Source organism: Panthera tigris, chromosome C2, assembly GCF_018350195.1.
Source record: "Panthera tigris isolate Pti1 chromosome C2, P.tigris_Pti1_mat1.1, whole genome shotgun sequence".
In the NCBI taxonomy this organism is placed as follows: domain Eukaryota; kingdom Metazoa; phylum Chordata; class Mammalia; order Carnivora; family Felidae; genus Panthera; species Panthera tigris.
In genome coordinates this window covers 11338079-11361829 of record NC_056668.1, presented here as the reverse complement: position 1 = coordinate 11361829, position 23751 = coordinate 11338079, and the positions used below count along the sequence as shown (strand labels likewise).

At 45.8% G+C, this 23751-nt stretch overlaps 1 protein-coding gene across 6 annotated transcripts in view; it reads left to right on the top strand.

Moving 5' to 3' along the window:
- The window catches only part of ITSN1 (intersectin 1), a 217486-nt gene extending 197588 nt beyond the window's left edge, over nucleotides 1–19898 (top strand). For 4 of the 6 annotated variants that reach the window (XM_042956710.1, XM_042956707.1, XM_042956708.1 and 1 more), the window contains exons 32-39: nucleotides 1696–1794; nucleotides 9124–9291; nucleotides 13315–13527; nucleotides 14584–14705; nucleotides 16053–16135; nucleotides 16420–16503; nucleotides 17049–17222; nucleotides 19492–19898. In XM_042956710.1, coding sequence (XP_042812644.1) covers nucleotides 1696–1794; nucleotides 9124–9291; nucleotides 13315–13527; nucleotides 14584–14705; nucleotides 16053–16135; nucleotides 16420–16503; nucleotides 17049–17222; nucleotides 19492–19640 — 1092 coding nt within the window. In that variant the 3' untranslated portion in view covers nucleotides 19641–19898. Of the gene's footprint in view, nucleotides 1–1695; nucleotides 1795–9123; nucleotides 9292–10882; nucleotides 11082–11230; nucleotides 11445–13314; nucleotides 13528–14583; nucleotides 14706–16052; nucleotides 16136–16419; nucleotides 16504–17048; nucleotides 17223–19491 lie in introns of those variants that run through there. The other 2 variants (XM_042956711.1, XR_006207652.1) reach the window with 2 other exon arrangements.
- The last annotated feature ends 3853 nt before the right edge of the window (nucleotides 19899–23751 follow it).

The following is a 23751-nucleotide window of genomic DNA, read 5'->3' as shown; positions in this document are numbered from 1 at the left end:
GCAGGTTTTAATCTTCTGTCTCATTTGTCAGGCCCAGCACGGCTGGCGCCCCTCAGGTTTCCTATTCTGTTTGGCCTGAGCACCCCAGTTCTTTGCTGCAGAGGGAATGGCCAGGAATCCCAGTGGACCCTTTGTTCCTTTTCCAGTTTGTTCTTGTTGATGGCCTCAAACCCTAAGAAGCCTGTGGGGGTGACTGTGGGATGCAGGACGTCTACCTTGGGGATAAGGGGATCTCGAGAGCCATGTGTCCACCAAGGGACGTCTGGGGAGGTGGGCCCCGTGCTGCTGGATGCTCCAGGCCCTGGGACTTGGCATTGACTGGGGTAGGTCCCTGCTGGCCCCACTGGCCCGCTCAAACAGCCCCCACGTCTCCCAGAGAAAAAAACATAGGAAGAGAATCAAATAATTTCTGCTAAACAGTTACATTTTAGGGAATAGACCAGTAACACTAATGGCAGGCTTATCTTTGTACCTTGTGCATTTGGGGGCACACCATTCCCTCTGGCCCAATAATCGTGTTTGTGGAATCATCACTGTGAGGTACAAGGGTGTTCCCTCCTTGACCATTGCATCATATGATGCTTGTTCTTTCTTGTTCCCCTGGTGTTTCTCAACATGAAATGCTTTGATTTGCTATCCAGTGAATCGGCACATTCTAAAGTCATTCAAAGGGGAGAAATTTCAGTAAGAAGTAGGCCCAGGGTGGTCTAGAGACTGGAGAGCAGATGCTCGGCCACCTGGGGTTTCAGCCAAGGGCCAGTCCTCCCTGGGCACAAGGCAGGATGAATTCATCACTGGATGCACTTGAACTTGAGGGAAATGCTGACACCACCCAGGGCAGGGGGTTTATTTCCGTTCCCTGATCACCTCCCCTCACCCCATCCCTGAGGGGGTTTGACGTGCCCTTGCCAGGTGTGAAGTGTTCCTGCAGTGATGATGTCCACGTCTGGAGCGGATTCAGACACTGACAGTTGGGGCCCAGGTCACGGCAGCCGCCTGTTTCTAAGGCTTTGTTAAACCTGACCGATGCCTTTGAAAGCTGAGTCACCATGTTATCCCTGTGACTTATGGATGGGATCATCTTTTGGGGGTAAAAGGACTCTTTCCCCCAGTTGAGTTGAAAAAAGGGACAGGTGGTCTAGGGTGGGGACAACTTTCAGGCCTTGAGATTGCAGTCCTCACCCCTCATGTCTCAGCTCCACTGTCCTTGCCTGCCTGGGGCTCCCACAGGGATGTGCAGGCTGCATCTGAACCAGACAATGCGATCCAGCCCTTGTGCCATCTCTGGGACTTAAGGGGAATTTTTATTCTAATTCTACAGTCTTGTGTCTCTTCTTATTCCTGGGGCTGTTATAAAGCTCTGGCAGATATCCAGAAGAAATAGTCGCTGTAAAGTCAGAATCTCATCTCTGTAAGGGAGGAATTGTATGTCCCAGGGAGGCTGTACTGACTCTGGAGACCAGGAGTTGACCCTGGTGGCTGAGTCACATCTACCGGTGTCCAGTGTCCATCTGGAATGTGCCTCATCCTGGACCAGGATAACGAGCCAGGCCCTTCCAACTCCAGGCTCCTCAGTTCTGGTCCAGACAAATGAGACAACGTGATGGGTGGGGAGTCCTAAAAAACATCAGTGTTGATGTCACTGACTAGGTTTTGCAGATTTCTTAAGTGCATTTAAAACATCTCTCATTTCAGAGACTGGCAATGGACCCTCGATGTAAAGGGATGCCACTCTCTAGTTTTATACTGAAGCCTATGCAACGGGTAACAAGATACCCACTGATCATTAAAAATGTAAGTAGCCATCTCACCTTTTCAAGCAGAAGAACGCTTGCTCAGCATTTCAGGGATCCGGGGTCACGGGCAAGTTCCCCAGCCAATGCACCTGGTATCTGTTGTTATCGAATCATACACCAATGGGATGGTGGAAGCATCTGCTTGGTAACTCAGAAAGAAAAGCTGTTTATTGTGAAAAGAGCTAATGATATACAGCCTTCAGCTGTGATACCAAGTGGCTTTTACCCTATAAGTTGGAAAAAGGGAGCTCAGTTCTTGGTTCTTTTCCTAATAGAGGTGTAATGCCTTCGTGCCTCGATTTTCCTACCAAGAAAAAGAAAGAAACGTAACGCCGCCCACCCATCCTCAGAAAGCCGTTGTGAAGCCATCTCACAATGTCTCCATCTGCAATATGAGGGGGCAGACTCCGACATCCTCTGAGCCTGTGATTATATAACCACAGGGGGGCTAGCTCCTGGAGACGGGCTTTAGATTTGGTTCCGTTTAGTGGAGACTTTAGACGCCCAGATCTGGGCACTGGTGTGCTCATTGCGATTGGGGTGTTACTGCCATTTGAGTCTCTCAGTGGTAGAGTCAGGAAATATATGTATGTATTATATTCATACACACATACTCGCATATATGTAAGTGTACACACATACATTTATATTTATGTCTAGATCAATCCATGTATATAAAAATGCATATTAAAATCTATGAGTTGACACTGATACCTCCTGTTCTAATCTTTAGCCACAGAATTTATTCTAACCTTCCCCCTTTCTATACTTATAACTTTTCTATGAGAAACCTGCCTCTCATTATCCTCAGTATGTTTAGTAATTTTCTCAAACTCCTTAGAGTAACACATCTCCCTCCGGTCTCCTCAGTTCAACCCCAGCTTGAGGCCACAAAATACACTCTGGCCACCTTGGCTGAATTAAATGATTAGATCGGAAGCAGGCCTTCGACCTACTATCTCCTCTCTTCCAACTTGACTGTTACTATTTAACTAGCTCAGTACTTCTGTTTATTTCCCCCAATATTTAATTGCACACTGGAGTTGGAGACAGGCTTTTCAAGTAGGTGTTTTAGATCTAGCCAGTGAGGAAAGGGGGACAAAAACAAGAAAAGAACTGAGAGTCATACATATTAAAGAGGAAAAAACAAATTATAGTTATTTGCAGAAATGTGCTTGCTGCCCTTTCAAGGACCTGAGAATGGACTGAAAAATAGTGGAGCTAAGAAGAGATTTTTAAAAGGTAGCCAGTTATATAATACATATGAAAAACCATCAAAGTACTAAGATGAAATATTTTTTATGAGACTGAGGTGGAGAAATTCTTAGCATGGCACTAAGAAAAGAAATGTAAAGGATTTAGAGTTGTAGCAACTTAAAAAAATATTTTAGTCTGGATGTTCATTAAGTAGAGCAAATAAATTGTGATAGATCTGTACTATGAAAATATTTAAAAAATTTTTTTTAACATTTATTTATTTTTTTTTGAGACAGAGAGAGACAGAGCATGAACAGGGGAGGGGCAGAGAGAGAGGGAGACACAGAATCCGAAACAGGCTCCAGGCTCTGAGCCATCAGCACAGAGCCCAACTCGGGGCTCGAACTCACGGACCGTGAGATCATGACCTGAGCCGAAGTTGGACGCTCAACCGACTGAGCCACCCAGGCGCCCCATGAAAATATTTTTAAAAATAGAGACTTCTATGAATTAGCATGGAATGACATCCAGAAAATGCTATTAAGTTAAAAAAAAGGGGGGGGAGGGGGGCACCTGGGTGACCGACTCTTGATTTCAACTCAGACCTTGGTCTCAGGGTTATGAGTTCAAGCTCCGCATTGGGCTCCACACTGGGCATTAAGCCTACTTAAAACAAAACAAAGCAAAACAAAACAACACCTTTCCTGAGTAATCCTACAGTGTGGTTCATTTTGCAAAACAGAGGACAAGCTCTATGTGTGGTTATTAAATATGTGCAGAGCATCCAAAAGTAGTTAAAGGGATGCCCTTCAGTCTGTTATCTCTTGGGTAGGATAGTGAAAGGCAACTTTCACGTTTGCTCTGTGTACTTCTGTATTGTTTGAATCTTGCATATCAAGAATGTGTCAATATATTATTTGTAACAGTATTTTTCTTAAAAATTTTCTGTGTGACAAAATATAATGAACAACATCAAAAGACAAATGACAGATGGAACCTGGGTAAATGTATTTCAGAATGTATGTAAGTAGGTGCTGAAATATATGTAGATTACCTACCTGTATCTCTGTATTTATCTGTGTATCTACCTATCCTCTAAGTAAGGCAACTTACAGCTCAAAAGGAAAAAGAGAAATACTCCAGCGGGAAAATAGGTAAAATATACAGCTAGATATTTCTGGGAGGCAGTGCAGAATAGCAGTAAGGAACACAGTCAGGAGACAGGCTGCTTGGGTTTGAATCTCAGTCCCCACTGCTGTATACCCTTGGGTTAGGTTACTTGACCTCTTTGGGCATTGGATGCCTTATCTGTAAATTAGGGACACTAATACTACCTACTGCAAAGAGTTGTGAGAATTAACCAAGTTAGTATATGTAAATGTACCAAATTTAAATTAACTAGTAATAAAAGAGATGCATGGCCACACAAGAAAATACCTTGCTTTGGGCTTGCCAGATAGGGATATATTGAAAAGATTGTAGGTCAACAGTGTTGACAAAAATGCTGCTTGAAGGTAAAGTCGTTCAGGCTCTTGGAAGGTGTTGGACAGATCAAACTGCACATTCTCTTTGGCTCAACACTTCCACCTCTAGGAATTTGTCCTAAAAAAAATAATCAGAGAAATATTTAAAAATTAGGAACAACATGAATTTTTATGGGACAGGAACTATTTAAATGACTTGTAGTTCATCCTTACAACGATGCATCATAGAATCCTTAAAAATGATAGCATAGGTCCACAGGATATGGGCATCAAATGATATTGTGTAACTGCTATTAAGTGGGGGGAAAAACAGTGTGCAAAATGGCACAGTGTGGTATGGTAGCATGATTTAATTTTTATTTTCTAAAAAGTTGTGTGCGTGTGTCTGTGTGTGTGTGTGGTGTATGTATGTGTAGGCAGAGCATTTAACTAATATACAGACAGAAGTTCTGTCCAGATGGGGAGATTATGGGTGATTTTTTAGGTTCTTTTTTTTTTATTTCAAAAAAATGAAAAAAAATTTTTTTTAATGTTTATTTACTTTTGAGAGACAGAGCACTAGCGGGGGAGGGGCATAGGGAGAGGGGGACACAGAATCCGAAGCAGGCTCCAGCCCCGAGCTGTCAGCACAGAGCCTGACGCGGGGCTCGAACTCACGAACTGAGATCATGACCTGAGCCGAAGTTGGACACTTAACTGACTGAGCCATCCAGGCGCCCCTTAAAAAAATTTTTTTTTACATTTATTTATTTTTGAGAGAGAGAGACAGAGCACAAGTTGGGGGGGGAACAGAGAGAGAGAAGGAGACACAGACTTCAAAGCACGCTGCAGGCTCAGAGCTGTCAGCACAGAGCCCGACTTGGGGCTTGAACTCATAAACTGTGAGATCATGACCTGAACCGAAGTCAGACGCTTAACCAACGGAGCCAACCGGGCACCCCAAGTTCTTTATAACTTGCTGAATTTTCTGAATTCTGAATATTGTACAATATTACAGAAAAATCAATAAGGCCATTTCCATTTTGAAACAAAACAAAGCAAACTGTTAGAAATAATAAGTAAGTTCAGTGAAGTTGCAGGATGCAAAATCAATACACAAAAATCTGTTGCATTTCTATACACTAATAATGAACTATTGGAAAGAGAAATTAAAGAAACAGTCCCATTTACAATTTCATCGACAAGAATAAAACACCTATGAATAAATTGAACCAAGGAGTTGAAAGATCTGTGTATTGAAAGCCGTAAGACATTAGTGAAAGAAATTATAGAAGACACAAATAAATGGAAAGACATTCCATGCTCATGGATTAGAAGAATTAATGTAGTTAAAATATCCGTTCTGGGGGCGCCTGGGTGGCTCAGTCGGTTAAGCATCCGACTTCAGCTCAGGTCACGATCTCGCGGTCCGTGAGTTCGAGCCCCGCGTCGGGCTCTGGGCTGATGGCTCGGAGCCTGGAGCCTGCTTCCGATTCTGTGTCTCCCTCTCTCTCTGCCCCTCCCCCGTTCATGCTCTGTCTCTCTCTGTCTCAAAAATAAATAAACGTTAAAAAAAAATTAAAAAAAAAAAATCCGTTCTGCCCCAAACAGTATACAGATTCAATGAAAGCCCATTCAAAATTCCAACATTTTTCACAGAAATAGAATAATTCTAAAACTTGGAGCATAAAAGACCCAAATAGCCAAAGCAATCTGGAGGAAGAAAAACAAAGCTGGAGTCATCACACTCCCTGATTGCAAACTATATTACAAAGCTATAATAATTAAAAAAACAGTATGGTACTGGCATTAAAAACAGATACATAGATCAGTGGAACAGAATAGAGAACCCAGAAATAAGCCCATGCATATATGGTCAATTAGTTTACAATAAAGGAGCCAAGAATATATAATAGAGAAAGGACAGTCTCCTTAATAAATGGTGTGTGTGGAGGGGGGGGCATGCTCCTGGGTGGCTAGGTCAGTTCAGTGTCTGATTTTGGCTCAGGTCATGATCTCAACAGTTCACGAGTTTGAGCCCCACATCAGGCTCTCTGCTGTCAGTACAGAGCCCGTTTCAGATCCTCTGTCCACCCCACTTTCTCTGCCCCTCCCCTGTGCACACCCTTCCGAAAAATAAACATTATTAAAAAATTAAATAAATAAATAAATAAATAAATAAATCATGTTGGGAGAACTGGACAGGCACATGCAAAAGAATGAAACTGGACCAGTGTCTTACACCGTACACAAAAATTAACTCAAAATGGATTAAAGACTTGGATGTAAGAGCCCAAACCATAAAACTCCCGGAAAAAAACAGGTGGCAATCTCCTTGACAATGCGAATAGGTCTTGGCAATGATTTTTAAAAATCTGACGCCAAAAGCAAAAATAAACAAATGGGACAACAGGAAGTGGAAACGCTTCTGCACAGCAAAGGAAACTGTCAACGAAATGAAAAGGCAACCTACTGAATGGGAGAAAATATTTGCACATCAAAAATCTGATAGGGGCTAGCATCCAAAGTATATAAAGAACTCATACGACTTCTATAATAGCAAAAAAAAAAAAAAAAAAAACCGCACATGAACAATCCGATTTAAAAATGGGCAGAGGATCTGAATAGGCATTTTTCCAAAGACAACATATAGATGGTCAACAGGTACCTGAACAGATGCTGAACATAATGAATCATCAAGGAAATGCAAATAAAAATCATCTCACACGTGTTGGAATGACGATTATAAAGAAATAGCAAGTGTTGATAAGGATGTGGAGACAAAGGAACTCTTACCCACTGTTGGTAGGAATGTAAATTGGTGCAGCCACTATGGAAAATAGTAAGGAGGTCCCTTGGAAAATTAAAAATAAAACTACCACACAATCCAGGTATTCTACTTCTCAGTATTTACCTGAAGAAAACAAGAACAGTAATTTGTAAAGATAAATGCACCCCTATGTTCATTGCAGCATTATTTATAACAGACATGGACACAACCAACTTGTCCATTGATGGATGAATAGATATATAAATTATGATGTAAATATATTATGTATAATATGTATAATGTAATTTATATAATGGAATATTATTTAGCCATTAAAAAGAGTGACATCTTGCCATTTGCAGCAACGCGGACCTCAAGGGCATTATGCTAAGTGAAATAACTCAGACACAGAAAGACAAATACCATATGATCTTTCTTATATTTGGAATCTGAAAAAAGTTAATTAAAAAAGCCTCCCAAGCTCACAGATACAGACAACAGATTGGTGGTGGCCGGAGGCAGGGGTAGGCGGTGGCATAAATGAGTAAACTGTTTTTGTTTTTTTGTTTTGTTTTGTTTTTAGTTCAAATAAATTGACGAAGAAAAAAAAGGAAAGCAAAACAAAACAAAAACAAAGACAAATGAATTCACACAAGCCAGCTGTGTGGGCTCCCAGTCTAGCACTGTAATCCTCAGACTGGGCTGCACGTTAGAATCACCTGGAGAGCTCTAGAAAATTCCTACGCCGGAGTCCCCCCCCCCCCCAGGGATATGGTCAGGGATGACAACAGGAGTTTCCAAAGGGATCCTGACCTCAGCCGGGATTTGGCCTGGAGGGTGGGGCCCTTGTTGGAGATGATCGGTGTCCACGCAGGACCCAGAATGTGCATTTTTCTCAAGTTAGGGGCTTACCTAGGACTTTAAGCCGAAGTGTACCTTTGAGATGAGATATCATTCGAGGTTAGGTCCATTTGAATTATTTGTGTTTGGACAAAGCCTCGGTAGGTACACCCGATGATAATCGTTCCCTTATACTGAGCACCTTCCAAGGGCCAGGCACTTTGCAAAGTACTTTACTGTATCAAATCACTGAGTCCTCCAATCTTATAAGGGAGGTGCTGTTAAAGTTTTTTTTTAATGTTTATTTATTTCTGAGACAGAGAGAGACAGAGCATGAGTCTGGGAGGGGCAGAGAGAGAGGGAGACACAGAATCGGAAGCAGGCTCCAGGCTCCGAGCTGTCAGCACAGAGCCCGACGCGGGGCTCGAACTCACGGACCGCGAGATCATGACCTGAGCCGAAGTCGGTCGCTTAACCAACTGAGCCACCCAGGCGCCCCTAGAGGAGGTGCTGTTAGCATCCCTACGTTTCATATGAGGAATTTGTGGTTCAGAACATTTACGGGACTGACCCATAGCATGCCTGGTCAGTCGCAGAGCAGAGATTTTAATGCAGGAGGTGGAGCCCTAGGACTGGCACTCTTAACCGCTGGCCTCGAGGGTTCTACCCAGAAAAAGGCACATTTGCTCAGATGTACCCCTTTGCACGCTGGTCCAGAGGTGCGCAGGTTGCTGCAGCTGTGCACGGACCCAGGAAAAGAGCCATTTTCCAGGGAGAAATCCACGTGGGGTGTGTAATGCGCTCGCTGCAGCCACTGCCCTCCTCATGCCAAAGTATAAATAATGTGGGCGCCCCCTGCCTCCCGAGGGGCCCTGGCCAACAAGGAGTGGCCGTCACGCTCACGTCATTGCTGCAGTTGGGTGCTCAGAGCTGCGGTTTCTCCTGTGAGCACCCATCAGGAAAGGTCCAGGCCCTCCTGTGCTGGGCCCCCCCAGCACAGGGGACCCCAGGTCCACCTGCACCGCCTGAGGCTGCTGTCTTCTGTCCTCCCGTGTAGATCCTGGAAAACACTCCCGAAAACCACCCTGACCACAGCCACTTGAAGCACGCCCTGGAGAAAGCAGAGGAGCTGTGCTCCCAGGTGAACGAAGGGGTGCGGGAGAAGGAGAACTCCGACCGGCTGGAGTGGATCCAAGGCCACGTGCAGTGTGAAGGCCTGTCCGAGGTAGCTGCCTTCGGGCTGGGACCCGGGCCTCCCTCCCGCTGAGCCTCAGCGGCGAGAAAGATCGTGAAGCGTCCTCTCCAGGCTACAGCCTGTTCTGTCTCCAGCTGCCTCTCCCCTGCTCCTGAACCTGTCCCGCTGACTTTTTAATTTCTGCACTGCTTTCTCCTCCATTTTCGGCAGTTCTGTTTGTGTTGTCGGATCTGCTGGTTCCTCTCTTGTGTCTTGTCCTTGCACGGGTGGCCATGCTCTGCATTTCCCCCCCCCCCCCCCCGCAACACATTTTAAACATATTCCTGCATATCTCACAGCAGAGAAGTGTAATATCTACAGTTACGGATCTCGTTCCCTTCTGCTGTTTCTGCTAGCTGTCACCGCGCATGCCTGCTTCTCTGTATGTACTGTGATTTTCGATTGTGAGTTCAGTGTCCTTTGGAGCTTTATCTGTGGGACCTTGGAGCTCTGAAGTTGCATTCCTCCTGAGAGAATCGCTACCAGGATCACCCTAAGTTTCACGTAGAGGGGTTTTTGGATCACACTAGCGTGTGAATTGTAGTTGTGAATGGGTCGGGAGTTGCCCTGTGGCTGCAAATTCTCAGGGGCATTTTTTTTCATTCCACTTACACCAAGGTCAAAAACAAGCAAGTCTTCTTGTTCATCTCTGCTGCGCTTGAGTTCACTCGTGGCCTTTCCTCTGTGGGCTTCTTTTGGTGGAGCTCTCCTGTTAGCTCCCTCAGCGCAGTGAGCCCTGGAAACACCGCTTGTTTCCTGCGGCCCATATGGCTTTTGAAGTGGACGCTGAAGGTCACCAGATTCAAGGGAGGCTGTCAGGCTGAAGCTGGCTTTGGGGTTTATCTTCTGGGGTTCACATTTTCATTGTTTTCGGCCTCTGCACATTGTTTTAAACTTGTTTTTGTTTTACATTTTTATCGTTTTGCTTGCATTTCAAAAGTGAATTTTTATATTCTACTCAGTTTTTTAACATTTTCACTGGATAGGTCAGTGTAGCCCATCAATACTGGAGCCACAGAAGTCTCGCTTCTAGTATTTAATTATTTCTTGTGCCCTACCTTTCCCTTAGTTTCATTTATTCTTGCTGCCCTTTCCCCCCCCGCCTCTCTTTCTTTGCCTCTGCATGCATGTGCGTGCACGCACACACACACACATGCCTGCACACGCGCCATTCACTAGGGTTTCCCAAAATGCCCAGGCAGAATGTGTCCCCCACATCCCCCTCTTCCTGTGGCTTCCTCCTTCTTACAATGCTTCAAAGGCAGGCACTACCCGAGGAAGTCATCACTGCTGGTTCCTTCCCTGCCTCACTTCCTTGTTGGCCTTCAGCATAGGTGTGGGAGAAGCCAGCCCATGGGAGCAGCCCTGTGGAAATCCAGGTGACAGGTGTAGACTCCCATTTTGGAATTTTGTGTCGATAATCAATCCAGGGGCATTCATCCGGCTGGTTGGCTCACTTACGCTTTCATCCATTCATTCATTCAGTAAACAGTTCTTGAGCACCTGCCCATGTGCCATTGCCTTAGTGTACTAAACACTAAGGACATGAAAATCACAAAGATGTCACCTCTCCCCTCTCTAGGGTTCTACGGTTCTGGATGAAGTGGAGGGACGAAACCAATGTTTACGATAAAATATGGGTGGCAAGGCAGAGCCAGCTGCAGGTGCAGGTGCTGTGGGAACACATGATGAAGAGGAAGGGACAGTCATAGGGGGATTCAGGGAAGCATTGGAGAAGGAGACACTGGGCTGGGTGTTGAAGGATGAAGACGTCTATCCAGGTAGGAAACCAGGGGGAGGGCATCTTAGTGGAGGGACGTCCTGAGCCGGGCATCTGTAGGGCGATAGGTGATACGGCTTTATGGCAAGTTGAAGGCAGGGCGAGAATGGCCTGTGTACCATTCAGAGGAGCTTTAACTTGATCCTGCAGACGGTGGATCTGAACAGCACCCGAATCTGCCAGGCAGAAGTGCCAACATGGCAACATGCACTTCGGAAAGGGGCCCTTCCTTGCATCTCATGGCTGCCATCGGGTGGACTCAGTGAAGCCTGCCTGGGTCTTCTTCTTAAATCATGCAGCATAAAATAAGCTCTTGTCATTTGAGTTTCGTGGCTTCTGTGTCCTCTTTGAAACAGACTGTTGTCCTTCCTTATCGGCCAGTTGTACCTAGCTATTGTACAGCAGCTTCCGTCTGTCTGTACAATCATGGAAAGGGGGCACGTTGGCTTCCGTTTCCTGGCCCAGATCTGGGCTCAGACATATGATCAACTTTCACATAAATGCTGTCTTTGCCACTCTTGTCTTAAGACAGAGAAATGTAGGGGTGCCTGGGTGGCTTAGTCAGTGAAGCATCCGACTTTGGCTCAGGTCATGATCTCACAGTCTGTGAGTTCGAGCCCTGCGTCAGGCTCTGTGCTGACAGCTCAGAGCCTGGAGCCTGTTTCAGATTCTGCGTCTTCCTCTCTCTCTGCCTCTGCCTGCTTGCACTCTCTCTCTCTCTCTTTCAAAAGTAAATAAACATTTAAAAAACTTCTTTTAAAAGATAGAGAAATGTAAATATCATTCCCAATTCATTTATATTCAGTGTTAGCCTGGCCAATTGGAGGCCCAAACTTGGAGTATGAATAAATGACATCACCTTCGTGTGATCCAGGCTGCCTTCTCTGGATTCATTGTCTGTCCCCAAGTGCCTTGGACTCTCTTGGCAAGCCAAAAGGGCTGGGTTGATCTCCAGCCTCCTGTTCATAGTGCAAAGGGGTAAAAACTAGGCACTAAAGGCTCCCATTTGGGTGTCATCTTCAGTCTTTTGGGCTCCCTCAGAGCCCCGGTGGCAGATGAGAGACACTTCTCCCTCTTTGTACCCAAGAGTGAGTGGAGTGGTCACTCTTCCTTGATGCCTATAGATCTCCAGTCACAGAGGCACTGCTGATTCTCTCTCCCATGATGGAGGGAGATGAGTGGCCACCAACATCTCTCGAGGGACACATGGTGTGAACCCTGTCACCTCTTCACAAATACTGTCCTCAGGGAGACCTATAGGGCTCATAGTTCTGTAGAGCATTGGCCTTGAAGGCTGCTAGTAGAGCATCCCCTGGGGCCCAAGTGTGGACAGGTGGGGGCCGTGAGAGTCTGACCCTTGCCTGGATCATACTGCTGCCTGGGCACAGCTGTGCCTTTCCCTCTTTCAGTCTCTCACCCTGCGCCAAAAAAAAGGGATCCTAGTGAGGTCATTTTTCTGCCTCGGTCTCCCTCTGCCCCTTTAGAAACTGCTCACGTGAGATGAGAGAGCCCAGAGGGATGATAGAGCCATGTTTTAGCAGCACTCGGAGCCATCTCCAAGGTTTGGCGAAGTGGCAATGAGAGTGTCCCCTTCACACTTTCCGGACTAGTGAGTTGGTGGAGATTTAATGTGAGCCAACACCGTGTCTGCTCTGCTTGGCTTTGAGGCATCACTCAGCGCCCTTGAGTTTTGCACTCACTCACGTGCGAGGGGCCTGGACTCTAGCTGACCTTGGAAAGTAGCATGTGGTCTGTAGAATTGTGCAGGGAGCGGTTGCTGCTTTCCCCAAGCGCAAGGGACCTTTTGAACCCGTGTGGGGTCATCACTGGAGCTGGCTGATGCCCCCTCTGGAGACACAGCCCGTACTCATTGAGGTGGGAGAGGGCCGAGAATTTTCTTCCTGTTTCCCATTTCCCAGTAAATAAAAGGGGGGCACCGACACCCTCAGACGTTAGTAGACCCCCTCGGGAGAAAGCAGTCAGAAGTATATTCAAGACTCATCTGGACCCTTGGAGTCCCCAGAACTGTGTCTTTGACTGCCTTTGACTCCTTGGCCCTGAAAGGTACTGCCTGAAGTCTGCAAAGCAGTCTTTGATTGAAGCCTAAGATACAGGCCCGTGGGGGCCCAGCCTCCGATTCTGATGGAGCCCGCGCTTTCAGACGCAGAAACACAAAAATCAAAAAATGACCTCCCTTCACCGTGTCCTCTTTGGGCTTTGTTTTCCTTTCTCAGCAACTTGTGTTCAATTCAGTGACCAATTGCTTGGGGCCACGCAAGTTTCTGCACAGTGGGAAACTCTACAAGGCCAAGAGCAACAAGGAGCTGTATGGCTTCCTCTTCAACGACTTCCTCCTGCTGACCCAAATCATAAAGCCCTTGGGCTCGTCTGGCACGGACAAAGTCTTCAGTCCCAAATCGAACCTGCAGTACAAAATGTACAAAACAGTAAGTGTGGTTCTAGATCGTCGTTCTAGATTGCGATTCTAGATTGCAATATCAGGGTTGGTGTTGGCGGGGAAAGGAGAAAGTTTCCAGAAGGAGGCAGAGTATGAGCAGGGTTTGGGGGGGGGGGGGTTGTGGCGTAGAGGAGAAGACGGAGGGATGAGCCAGGGTTTTGGGTAGCTAAAGGAGTGCAGTCCCAACATTATCAGAAGAGGAACAGCATTCGACTCGATTGACAAGACATCTATCTATGAGCTTCCAAATGGCCACTGTGGTTCCTCAGACGTGAGGAGTGCCCCCTATGCTGGTGGGGCTCGCGGTCTAGTGTGACGCAGGAGGCAGGCATGGGACAGCACAGAAGTTGAGCGCTGGTGCCCACCTTCCAAGCATTCCCAGACCCTTCCCCAAACTTCTCAGGATCGCTTGAAACATCTGTGCCCCTCACCTTTTCCAGCAAAAGCCAATCTAAACAGTCCATGTGTGGAGAATTTCCCTCTGCTGTTTATTTGGTCTGCTCCTATGTACATAGCTGTGTTTGTGTGTCTTTGTGTCACGGGATACCGTTTTCCTAAATTTGTCTGTGTGGGGGCGTTTGTGCGGAAGAATTTTCTCTGAGGCAGCAGTTAGGGGATTGTGGGGTGATGGTGATTGTGGGGCAAAGAACAATGTACTTATGTAGATTGTCACTAGCAACTTTGTATGAAAATCTTTGGAGGGGATTGGCTGGAGGTTAAGTTGTTGAAGACTGTTTGCTGGTTGGGATATGCAACGGCCAAAACAGACCGGTCAGCTCGTATTGCGAAGGGCTTAAAAAATACCAGCAAAATGGAGGAGGCAAAAATTCTATTTATAGTTTGCAATACATGAAAGTTGATATTAATGCAAAATTATGATTCCAGTAGAGTTTACTGGAAAACACACACACACACACACACACACACACACACACACTCAGTTTAGTTTACTAGAACATGTGCACATAAGCTCATGCACACTCATAGTTCATTGAAACACACAGAGTCCCGTCTGGTTGTTTAATGCCTGTGCATTCTCTTTCAGCCTATTTTCCTGAATGAGGTTCTAGTAAAATTACCCACTGACCCTTCTGGAGATGAGCCCATCTTCCACATCTCCCACATTGACCGAGTCTACACCCTCCGAGCCGAAAGCATAAATGAAAGGTAAGACCTGCCACCTGCCTGGCACTGGGGACCTGGGTTCCACCAGGCTGGACATATGTAGAACATTTAATTAATCAGCAGGTCCCAACATTTGTTCAGTTGCAATACCACAACCTCTGGCTGGAGGGGTCTTCATGCTTTTCTCTAGAGCCGCTCAAAAGTTTAACACGTGGCTTGAATTTTTCAAAATAAAATGAACTGAAACTGATTTTGCTTGAGAATTTTTTTAAAGGAAATTTCCATCTTTCTTTGAGATACGTGGAGCATCTCAGGTTTCCCAAGGTTTCCCAGGTGGCAGAAACCAATAGGAAGGCGATCTGGGGATTAATAGGACCACCCAAGCCCGACCCTATCCTCAGCTGGGCTCGCTTACGCAGACATCCTGGATCTGAGAGCAGTGGGTTGTTTTGTTATTTTGCTTCAATCGTGTATTCAAGGCTCTGCCCTACAGCCAAATGAAATAGATCATTTCTGAAGGGCGAACTTGACCCAAGGCCAACCGACATTCCAAAGGGCATTTGTGCCAAACAAGAAAACTGGCCAAAGCTATCATACATATGGGTCTCCGAGAAATGAAGGAGAAAGCGTCATGCCAACTACTTTGCTCGGGAGTGTGTTTGCTTTTCCCTAGAAAGTGGTTCCCTGTCTGGGAAATGGTTTTGTTCTTCCCTTGGATGGTTTAATAAGAGAGATCCTTCTGGCCTTCTTTGGTTAGGCAAACATGGGGTGCTTTTTAAAAGAATTAATTCATTAATTTTATTCAATTTTTTTTTTAAATTTACATCCAAGTTAGTTAGCATATAGTGCAATAATGATTTCAGGAGTAGAATCTAGTGATTCAGTCCCTATATAAAACACCCAGTGTTCGTCCCAAGTGCTGTCCTTAATCCCCTTGCCCATGTAGCCCATCCCTCCACCTACAACCCCTCCAGCTTCCCTCAGCTTGTTCTCTGTGTTTAAGAGTGTCATATGTCTTGTCCCCCTCCCTGTTTTTATATTATTTTTGCCCCCCTTCCCCTATGTGCATCTGTTTTGTAATGGGATGCTTTTCAACGAGGGAGGAGAGAGTTGCATGCCAACATCTCCGGGTCAGCATTTCTCTTCCACAGGGGCACCAAGGCCAAGGCAGGTCTCAAGCATATCAGTAAAAATGCCACTCCTCCCTCCTTATTAATGGTAGGAATAATTATTAGCATCATTTGACAGAACAGCAGACTTTCTTTCCCAAGCCTTTGTTGTTCAGATCAAATGAACAAAGCAGGTAGGGTCCTGGAGACTGAATGCGAATGGACCTGAAACCTTTTTCCTGAGTTCTGTTTGGCACCTTTCTGTCTTTTTATTTCCAAGGACTGCCTGGGTGCAGAAAATCAAAGCTGCTTCAGAACTCTATATAGAGACTGAGAAAAAGAAGCGGGAGAAGGCGTACCTGGGTATGCATTGCTCAGTGGCATGGACTGTTTCCTGCCGAGCTGGGGCAGAGAAGTTTGGGCTCAGAATCCTTAAAGCTGGAAGATGAGCCTGGAGGCGGAGGGAGGCTGAGAAGGGACGGGAGTGGCGGAGGGGAGAGTGGGGCGCAGGATGAAGGGTGGAGCCAGCCAGAGTCTGAGGGGAGAAGGGGGGGCAGCTACATAAAACTGGTCTGAGGCAAACAGGGATGGGGAAGGCACCAAATGTTTCAGTGAAGCATCTTGTGTTGTTCTTCCCGCTGTCGTAGTCCGTTCCCAAAGGGCAACAGGTATTGGAAGGTTGATGGTGAACGTTGTTGAAGGCATTGAGCTGAAACCCTGTCGGTCACATGGTAAGGACCTCAAATTCCCTCTAGCATGGGTTGTTGGTAGAAGACTTTTCTCCCTTCCCCCCAGCCAGACTTAAGTCAAATGTGCTATTTCCATAATCCTAAATTTTCCTTCCAGAATTGGCTTTTCTAACACTTGTTAAAATCTAGAGGTTTTTGTTTTTTGGGGTTTTTTTGTTTTTTTTAATTTAATCCTTCCCACCATTTTGCTTTTCAGAGAGATCCGGGTGGTTGCCATTTCATAGTGGATGTGATACAGTCTAAGGCTATAGCAAAGAGACAGGAAAGGCTTAATTTTAAAGTCCATTAATCTAATTATTTAAGTGTTATCAATATTTACGTATTATAACTTAACTGTGATGCTGGATTGTGGGAGTTTTTGCCCAGATTCTCCATTTTATGGCACTTATCGAGTGTGGCAATGGGAGGGGGGTGGTAAAAATGAGGGACATGGAGGGAAATTGCTGCCCGTCGTGGCTGTGACCCTGCCATGCCGTGCCCAGAGCCCTGCAGCCAGGTAGGAGTCTAGCAGACTGTGTCCACTCTAGGAAAGAGTAACCCGTACTGTGAGGTGACCATGGGCTCCCAGTGTCACATCACCAAGACGATCCAGGACACTCTGAATCCCAAATGGAATTCCAACTGCCAGTTCTTCATCAAAGACCTGGAGCAGGAGGTCCTCTGCATCACCGTGTTTGAGAGGGACCAGTTCTCTCCAGACGGTGAGTAGAGAGCGGCCTCGCGAGGTGCCCTTCCTCCTCTGTCATCCAGCTTTCAGGGGTAAATGTTTTCTACCTGGGACCTTGGTGCCCAGGATTTTTTTTGACCCCCCCTCCCCCAGAAAGATGAGGTTGGTGCAAGGCAAGACTCAGCCCCCCTAGAAAGTGGCCTTCACCGATGCTGGGACATCTCAGAAAAGGTGAACAAAGCACGTTTGGTCTAGAGTGGTCCAGCTGCCCTAGATAGAGAACACAGTCCCATGCCTCCCTACAGCACGCGACTGCAAAAAAGACTGTACCCCAGAGTCTCAGCCCAGTCCTTTAGTTCCTGGCCCAAAGCCACGGTGATAATGGATAAAAGTAGCCCGTTGAGCAAGAAAAGTGTCAGCCCACGACAGGCGTGGCAAGAAGCAATCAGTGCACTTTGGGTGACATGTCTGGTTAATCAAAAGGATGGAACTGTGGAACTGGGTTGGATGAATCATTCCTTCAACCCGCTTCCTGCTTCTGCTTTGAGCCTGGAAAAGAAGGCACCTGGCCAATGACTCCAAGAAATTCTCTCTCTTTTCCTCAGCTGATAAAAACCAGAGAGTCTGAAGATGGCAGGCTCAATTATATCCAAAGAGTATAGGGAAGTGCTAGGAGTGAGGGGCTTCTGCTAGCTTGGCTTTTGCCTTTTAATACTTTTATATGAATTATCTCATTGTGAGTTAGGTACCTTTGGTTACGGTCTAAAGACAGGCACATAGCTGGCTAAATGTTAGAGAATGCCCAGAACAACTCTCAAGGCTAGGCTCTCGACTACCGTGTTTCATTGCCAGTTTTTATTCTGACAAGTGAAAGTTTAAGACTGGTCGTTTTAAATAGGGAAATAACAGGACACAGTGACAACTCCACTAGGGTATAAATTAAAAATCCTAGTGTTGTTCTTATATAAGAGATTATTCCCACGAAATGAGCATAGGGCAAAATAAATTTGTATCTGTCCACCAGAAAAAAACTCTCACATCTTTTTTTTTTAATTATTTTTTAAAGCTTTTTTTTGTTTGTTTGTTTTTTCTTTCCAGTAATCTCTATATCCAACATGGGGCTCAACTCATGACTCAAGATCAAGTGTCACAGGCTCTTCTGACTGAGCCAAGTGGAATCTTGAAAGGCTGTTTCCTGTACAGGAGTGCCTGGATAGCAGTATATTCCACTAAATAATTCTTGAATGAATAAATGAAGGAATTATGGTCTGGAGGCCCATTTAACACCATTGTGTAATTGCCTAATTTGAAAAAAATTTTCAAGTATAGGGGCACCCGGCTGGCTCAGTCTGCAGAGTGTGCAACTCTTGATCTCAGGGTTATGAGTTTGAGCCCCACATTGGATGTGGAGTCTACTTAAAAAAAATAAATAAAAATTTTTAAAAAAGGAGGGGGTCAGCTCAGATCTTGATCTCAGGGTTATGAGTTCGAGCCCCACATTGGATGTGGAGCCTACTTAAAAAAATAAATAAAAAGTTTAAAAAGGGGGCAGGGGTGCCTGGCTGGCTCAGTCAGCTAAGCATCCGACCCTTGATCTCAGCTCAGGTCTTGATCTCAGGGTCGTGAGTTCAAGCCCTGCACTAGCTCTGCACCAGGCGTAATGCCTACTTAAAAAAAAAAAAAATTAAAAAACACAAATATATTCACATCTGTTCTTCTACTGGTGCTCAATATTTGATAAAAAGTGGGGTTGAGATAGTTTTGGGAGCGCTGTTGAAAGCATGCAGCCCCAGGCTGTGTGTGGCCTCCTCTCCCACACCTTGCGTTTGCTCTCTGGCACACGCAAGGGGCATTTTAAGGACCAGCCCTAGCTCACCATCTTTGCTTTTTCTGAAAAGGATGTGACATCACGAAGTGTCGTCTTGTGACGAACCCTGGGAAATATTACTTTTCAATCTTTGTACAACTGATATGGCATCCAATGTTGCATTGCCTCCCGGGACGCTTCTAGGCCTTTGGAGCTCCCCAGGTGTGGGGACTGTCATCGTCTCTGTTTTTACTTCCTTCTAGACTCACCTTCGTCCCCACCCTGGTGTCCTTTTTTTTTTTTTTTTTTTTTTTCTTTCCCTCCATTCAAAACTTATGCTCTGTCATTGTGGTTCATGGATTCCTATAAACTGACCTAATTCCCTTTTGGAAGAAAGGAGGGTATAACAAGTCGCTGAAAAATTCCCAGTGTGCCAAATACATGCCTTGAAGTTAAGGAATTCTCTCTCTGAGCAGGGTGTTCTTTCTCCTTTCAGATTTTTTGGGTCGGACAGAGATCCGTGTGGCCGACATCAAGAAGGACCAGGGTTCCAAGGGCCCAGTTACAAAGTGTCTCCTGCTACATGAAGTCCCCACAGGGGAGATTGTGGTCCGCTTAGACCTGCAGCTGTTTGATGAGCCATAGGGAGCAGGCCCTGGTGTGCTGGTAGACTTCCTCCAGCCCGAGGCAGCAGGTGCGATCTGGACATGGGGTTGCTTTTCTAAGACCACCGTTGGATGTTCAGCCACAGGGCAACGGGACAGTGAAGACAGTCCCCTCAAAACTTTTAGGAATAATTCTTGACAATCCTTCCCCCGCCCCCAAACAAGTTCCCATTTTATGAAGCAGAACTGTCTTCCTTCGTCCTCACTGCAGGCCTCATCATGGCTTCTAGGGTCTTTGAAATCCCATAGCCCCCAGCTAGATTTGGTTGGGAGTCTGGCCCATCCCTGGGCCCGAGGCTTGGGTCTGGTCACTGTAAAATAGATTTATAAATGCAATGTCTGTATTTTTGGAGAACTCATGTAACCCTCCACCAGTCCCCAGATAGGCCCCTGGGCCCATGATGCCTAGTCCTTCGTGTGTTTTAGAAGTAACTATGAAGGTCTTGCCATTGCTTCAGAATCTTATTCCCCCACCGGGACCTTATTTGAAATGCTGCCCTGGATATGATCAGTCGGGGAGGTGGTCTCCAAATCAGACAGTGGGCTAGCTCTTTGAAGAGCTGGTCCATGGAAGATTCTAGCAGGTGCATTGTTAGAGCCCTTCCAGTGCCCTCCAGGTCTTTTATTGATAGATGCCAATGAAAACTATCACTAGCTACCTTCGGGTGATCCAGTTTTGATTTCCAGCATGCTTGGAAGATGGTTAAGGAAGCTTGTTATCTACAAAGTTATACTTTGTTGGATTAGATCACCACAGGTCACCTGAAAGGCTACTTTACAATGTCATTGGGCCCTGGTTGCCAGCCCAGTTGGAAAATTCTCTTTGGTTTGGAGGTCCTACGATGTTTCGTGACAAGAGTAATCTCTGGTGACCAGCTCTGAGCCTGCTTTTGCTTGAATGTGCCGGATCCTGATTGTCATGGGAAATTCTAGCAGCTGTCTTTGGCGTGTTCCCAAGAAAGAAACATCCCCAAGACGTGAAAAAGAAAAGTTGCGATCCGGAAGTGGGATGGAAAGATGTAAAGGAACTCCATTACATGCTGGGGGGAAGGCCCTAGGAGCATACACGCCTCACAAATCTGGGGAGGAAGACCCAAGACTCGTTCCCATATTCTTCCATACACAACCAACCTCTCAGTAATGGAAACCCATGTGCTTGTTGCCAGAGTCAGGAACGTATGACCATGTGCCAAGCTGTTTGGTTTGAGTTCTTTGATTCCCCACCCCCCGCAATAGCCAGGAGATAGGCTGGTTAACTAGATAATAACTTGATTTGCTAATGAAAAGTGTGGGCTGTATTTTGTTCGCATGTTAATGTTCTCCTAATCCCAGTTTGTTGTGGTCATGACATGTTCTTTGCATGTTCTCTTGGTACTGGAGTCCAGCTTTCCTGTGTTAGACAGTGTTCTCTTCGATTGTAGGTCCTAATTTAACTAGGGTTGTAGAAATGCTTTGTAAGTGGTAGCATTAACATAGTCGCCGAGTCTCCACTTTGCTGGGAACTGAATGCATAGTGTCATAATTTCCCATAAGAGCTCTGTCATATTTCAAGCAATTTTTAAAATGTGTGTGTTAGAAAGGGCAACAAAGTTTACATTTCATACTTTTAAGAAACACTTTATTATTTATTTATTGAAGATAGTGTAGAATTTTGTATCGCGAACAAACAGACATGAGTATTTTTTAAAACAGACACACCCTTTAGTTAGAAACTTTCAACTGAACACTGTTACAGACCAAGGTGAACTTCAGGCATGCATTTGTTTACCACTTCCCAGAAGAAGATATAGTGAAAATACCTTAGGTTTATATTTTTTTGACGTTGTTAAGAAACTGTGTGGAATTAAATCTATAAATAGACATACAACTTATGCTTTCCTATTTCTATACCCAATACAGTTTGTTCAGTGTATTCGTGAAGGACGTGTTCTATGGTAGAAAAAAAAACGTATGCAGTGTGTCAGTGGGGTAGTATTGGGTCACCATTCCAATCCCTTTCCTTCTGTTCTCCCTTTTCTTCATTGGCTTTCTTTGTGCGTCAGGGCTGGTCATCACTGTTTATCCAGGTAGGATGTAGTGTGAACAATGACAAGAATCTTAGTAGCCCTTTTAGGCCTGCCGGTCACCCACTCACGGCATCACCCACTCGCTGCGTCCCATCATCGGAGTTAATGTGGCACGAAAGAGCGGTATGTGAGTCTTTCTCCCAAGTGACTACGTTGAGCATCCCTGAGCTGCCTCCTCCAGGACAGCAATTCTGGATTGGCGTCCTTGCACTCAGTGGTGTAATTGGTACTGTGACCGATCCTACTTGTGGATGATGTAGTCTGGCCCTGAGATCCAGCTATGACTCAGGAGTCATGCTGGGGTGGGGGAGGAGATAGAGAAACGTGGACGGTGCATGGTGTCTCTTTGACCTCTCTTTACAATGACTTTACAATGTCACTGGGCCCTGGCTGCCAGTCCAGTTGGAAAATTCTCTTTGGCTTGGAGGCCCTATGATGTTTCATGACAAGAGTAATCACTGGTGACCAGCTCTGAGCCTGTTTCTGCTGCCGTTTTCTGGCTTTTTGGCTGCCTGGGCTAAATTTCATAGAGAAGAAATGTCTCTTTCCAATAAGCAACCCGTTTCCTAGCGCTTTGCTTCTAAATGCAGGGTTTCTGTAGGCCACTATAGCCTGGCATTCTGATCCCAGCCCTCCACATGCCCTTGTAAGTTTCCCATCTACTCTGAGCCACACTGACTTCCTCTAGCCCAGCAAGGGGCTTTTCTGCTCTCAGGCTGTGTGCTGAGAACGGGAGCCCTTGGACTGGGGTTTTATGTAGACTAGCTCTCCTGAATGGACAATCCGTATCCTAATCCCTCTGGGCAGGGTTTCTCTGGCTGGTACTGTCTTCCCTGGCAGGCAGGCAGGCAGGCAGGCTGGCAGGATCATCTCCTGGAAACAGGTCGGCCGTAACCAGGAGAGCCTGGAGGGTGTTCATTCACATCCTGAGCTTGCCTGACCCCGAATGGGGGACTCTCCTAGGCTAGGGTCACCAGGGATGCTTGAGAAACTGGAACCAGATTTCCTTGTTTGACTGCTTGGATAACATGTCCCTGTCCTCTGACGGCAGGAAAGAGAACGGTGCTCCAAAGAACATTAGTGTTAAAGGGGACTTTTTTTCTTCTTTGCTTTTTTGAAGAGCTTGAGCATGACCTACGTATGTGAAGGTAACTGATTTCATGTGGTTGAATAGTACTGAATTTAACTGAAAAAAGAAAATCCCATCAGAAAGTGGGTAAATTGATCACTTGCATCTTGGTGACCTGGTACCACCCCCCCCCCACCCCTGTGACTTCCGGGGTGGGAATGAAGTCGGGGGTTAGATGCTAGAGCCACCAGGAAAGGATGATTGGAGGTCTGCTGTCCAAGACCAGGCAGGTGAGCTGTCCCTTCAGGAGCTGGCTGGTGCAATCATAAGCCACTGACCATGCAGAGTGGGAGCATTCTCGAATCCGGTGGGGTTGGAGAACGAGGGGAAATGGATGAGTGCTTCTGGTTTTATTAGAAAGGTGGAGATTTAGGAGTATAATTTAGAGTTTGCCAATACTTTGTATGAGGAGAAAAAGACTTCTCCATTTCTACTCCAAATAGCCTTTTCTGGTTGGTTGGACTTTTTGATTCGTCAGAAGAAAATTTGTATGTGTGTGTAACAATGTTAAAACTTTCCGTTGGAAACAGCTAGTGGGTTTTAATTGTATTTCATGTGCTCCCTTCCCTTCCCTTCCCTTTCCTATCTTTTCCTTTCCTTTCCTTTCCTTTCCTTTCCTTTCCTTTCCTTTCCTTTCCTTTCTTTCCCTTCCCTTCCCTTCCTTTTTTCCTTCCCTTTTTCCTTCCCTTTCCTTTCCTTCCCTTCCCTTCCCTTTCCTTCCTTTCCCTTTTTCCTTCCCTTTTTCCTTCCCTTTCCTTCCCTTCCCTTCCCTTTTTCCTTCCCTTTTTCCTTCCCTTCCCTTCCCTTCCCTTTTTCCTTCCCTTTTTCCTTCCCTTCCCTTCCCTTCCCTTCCCTTTTTCCTTCCCTTTTTCCTTCCCTTTTTCCTTCCCTTTCCT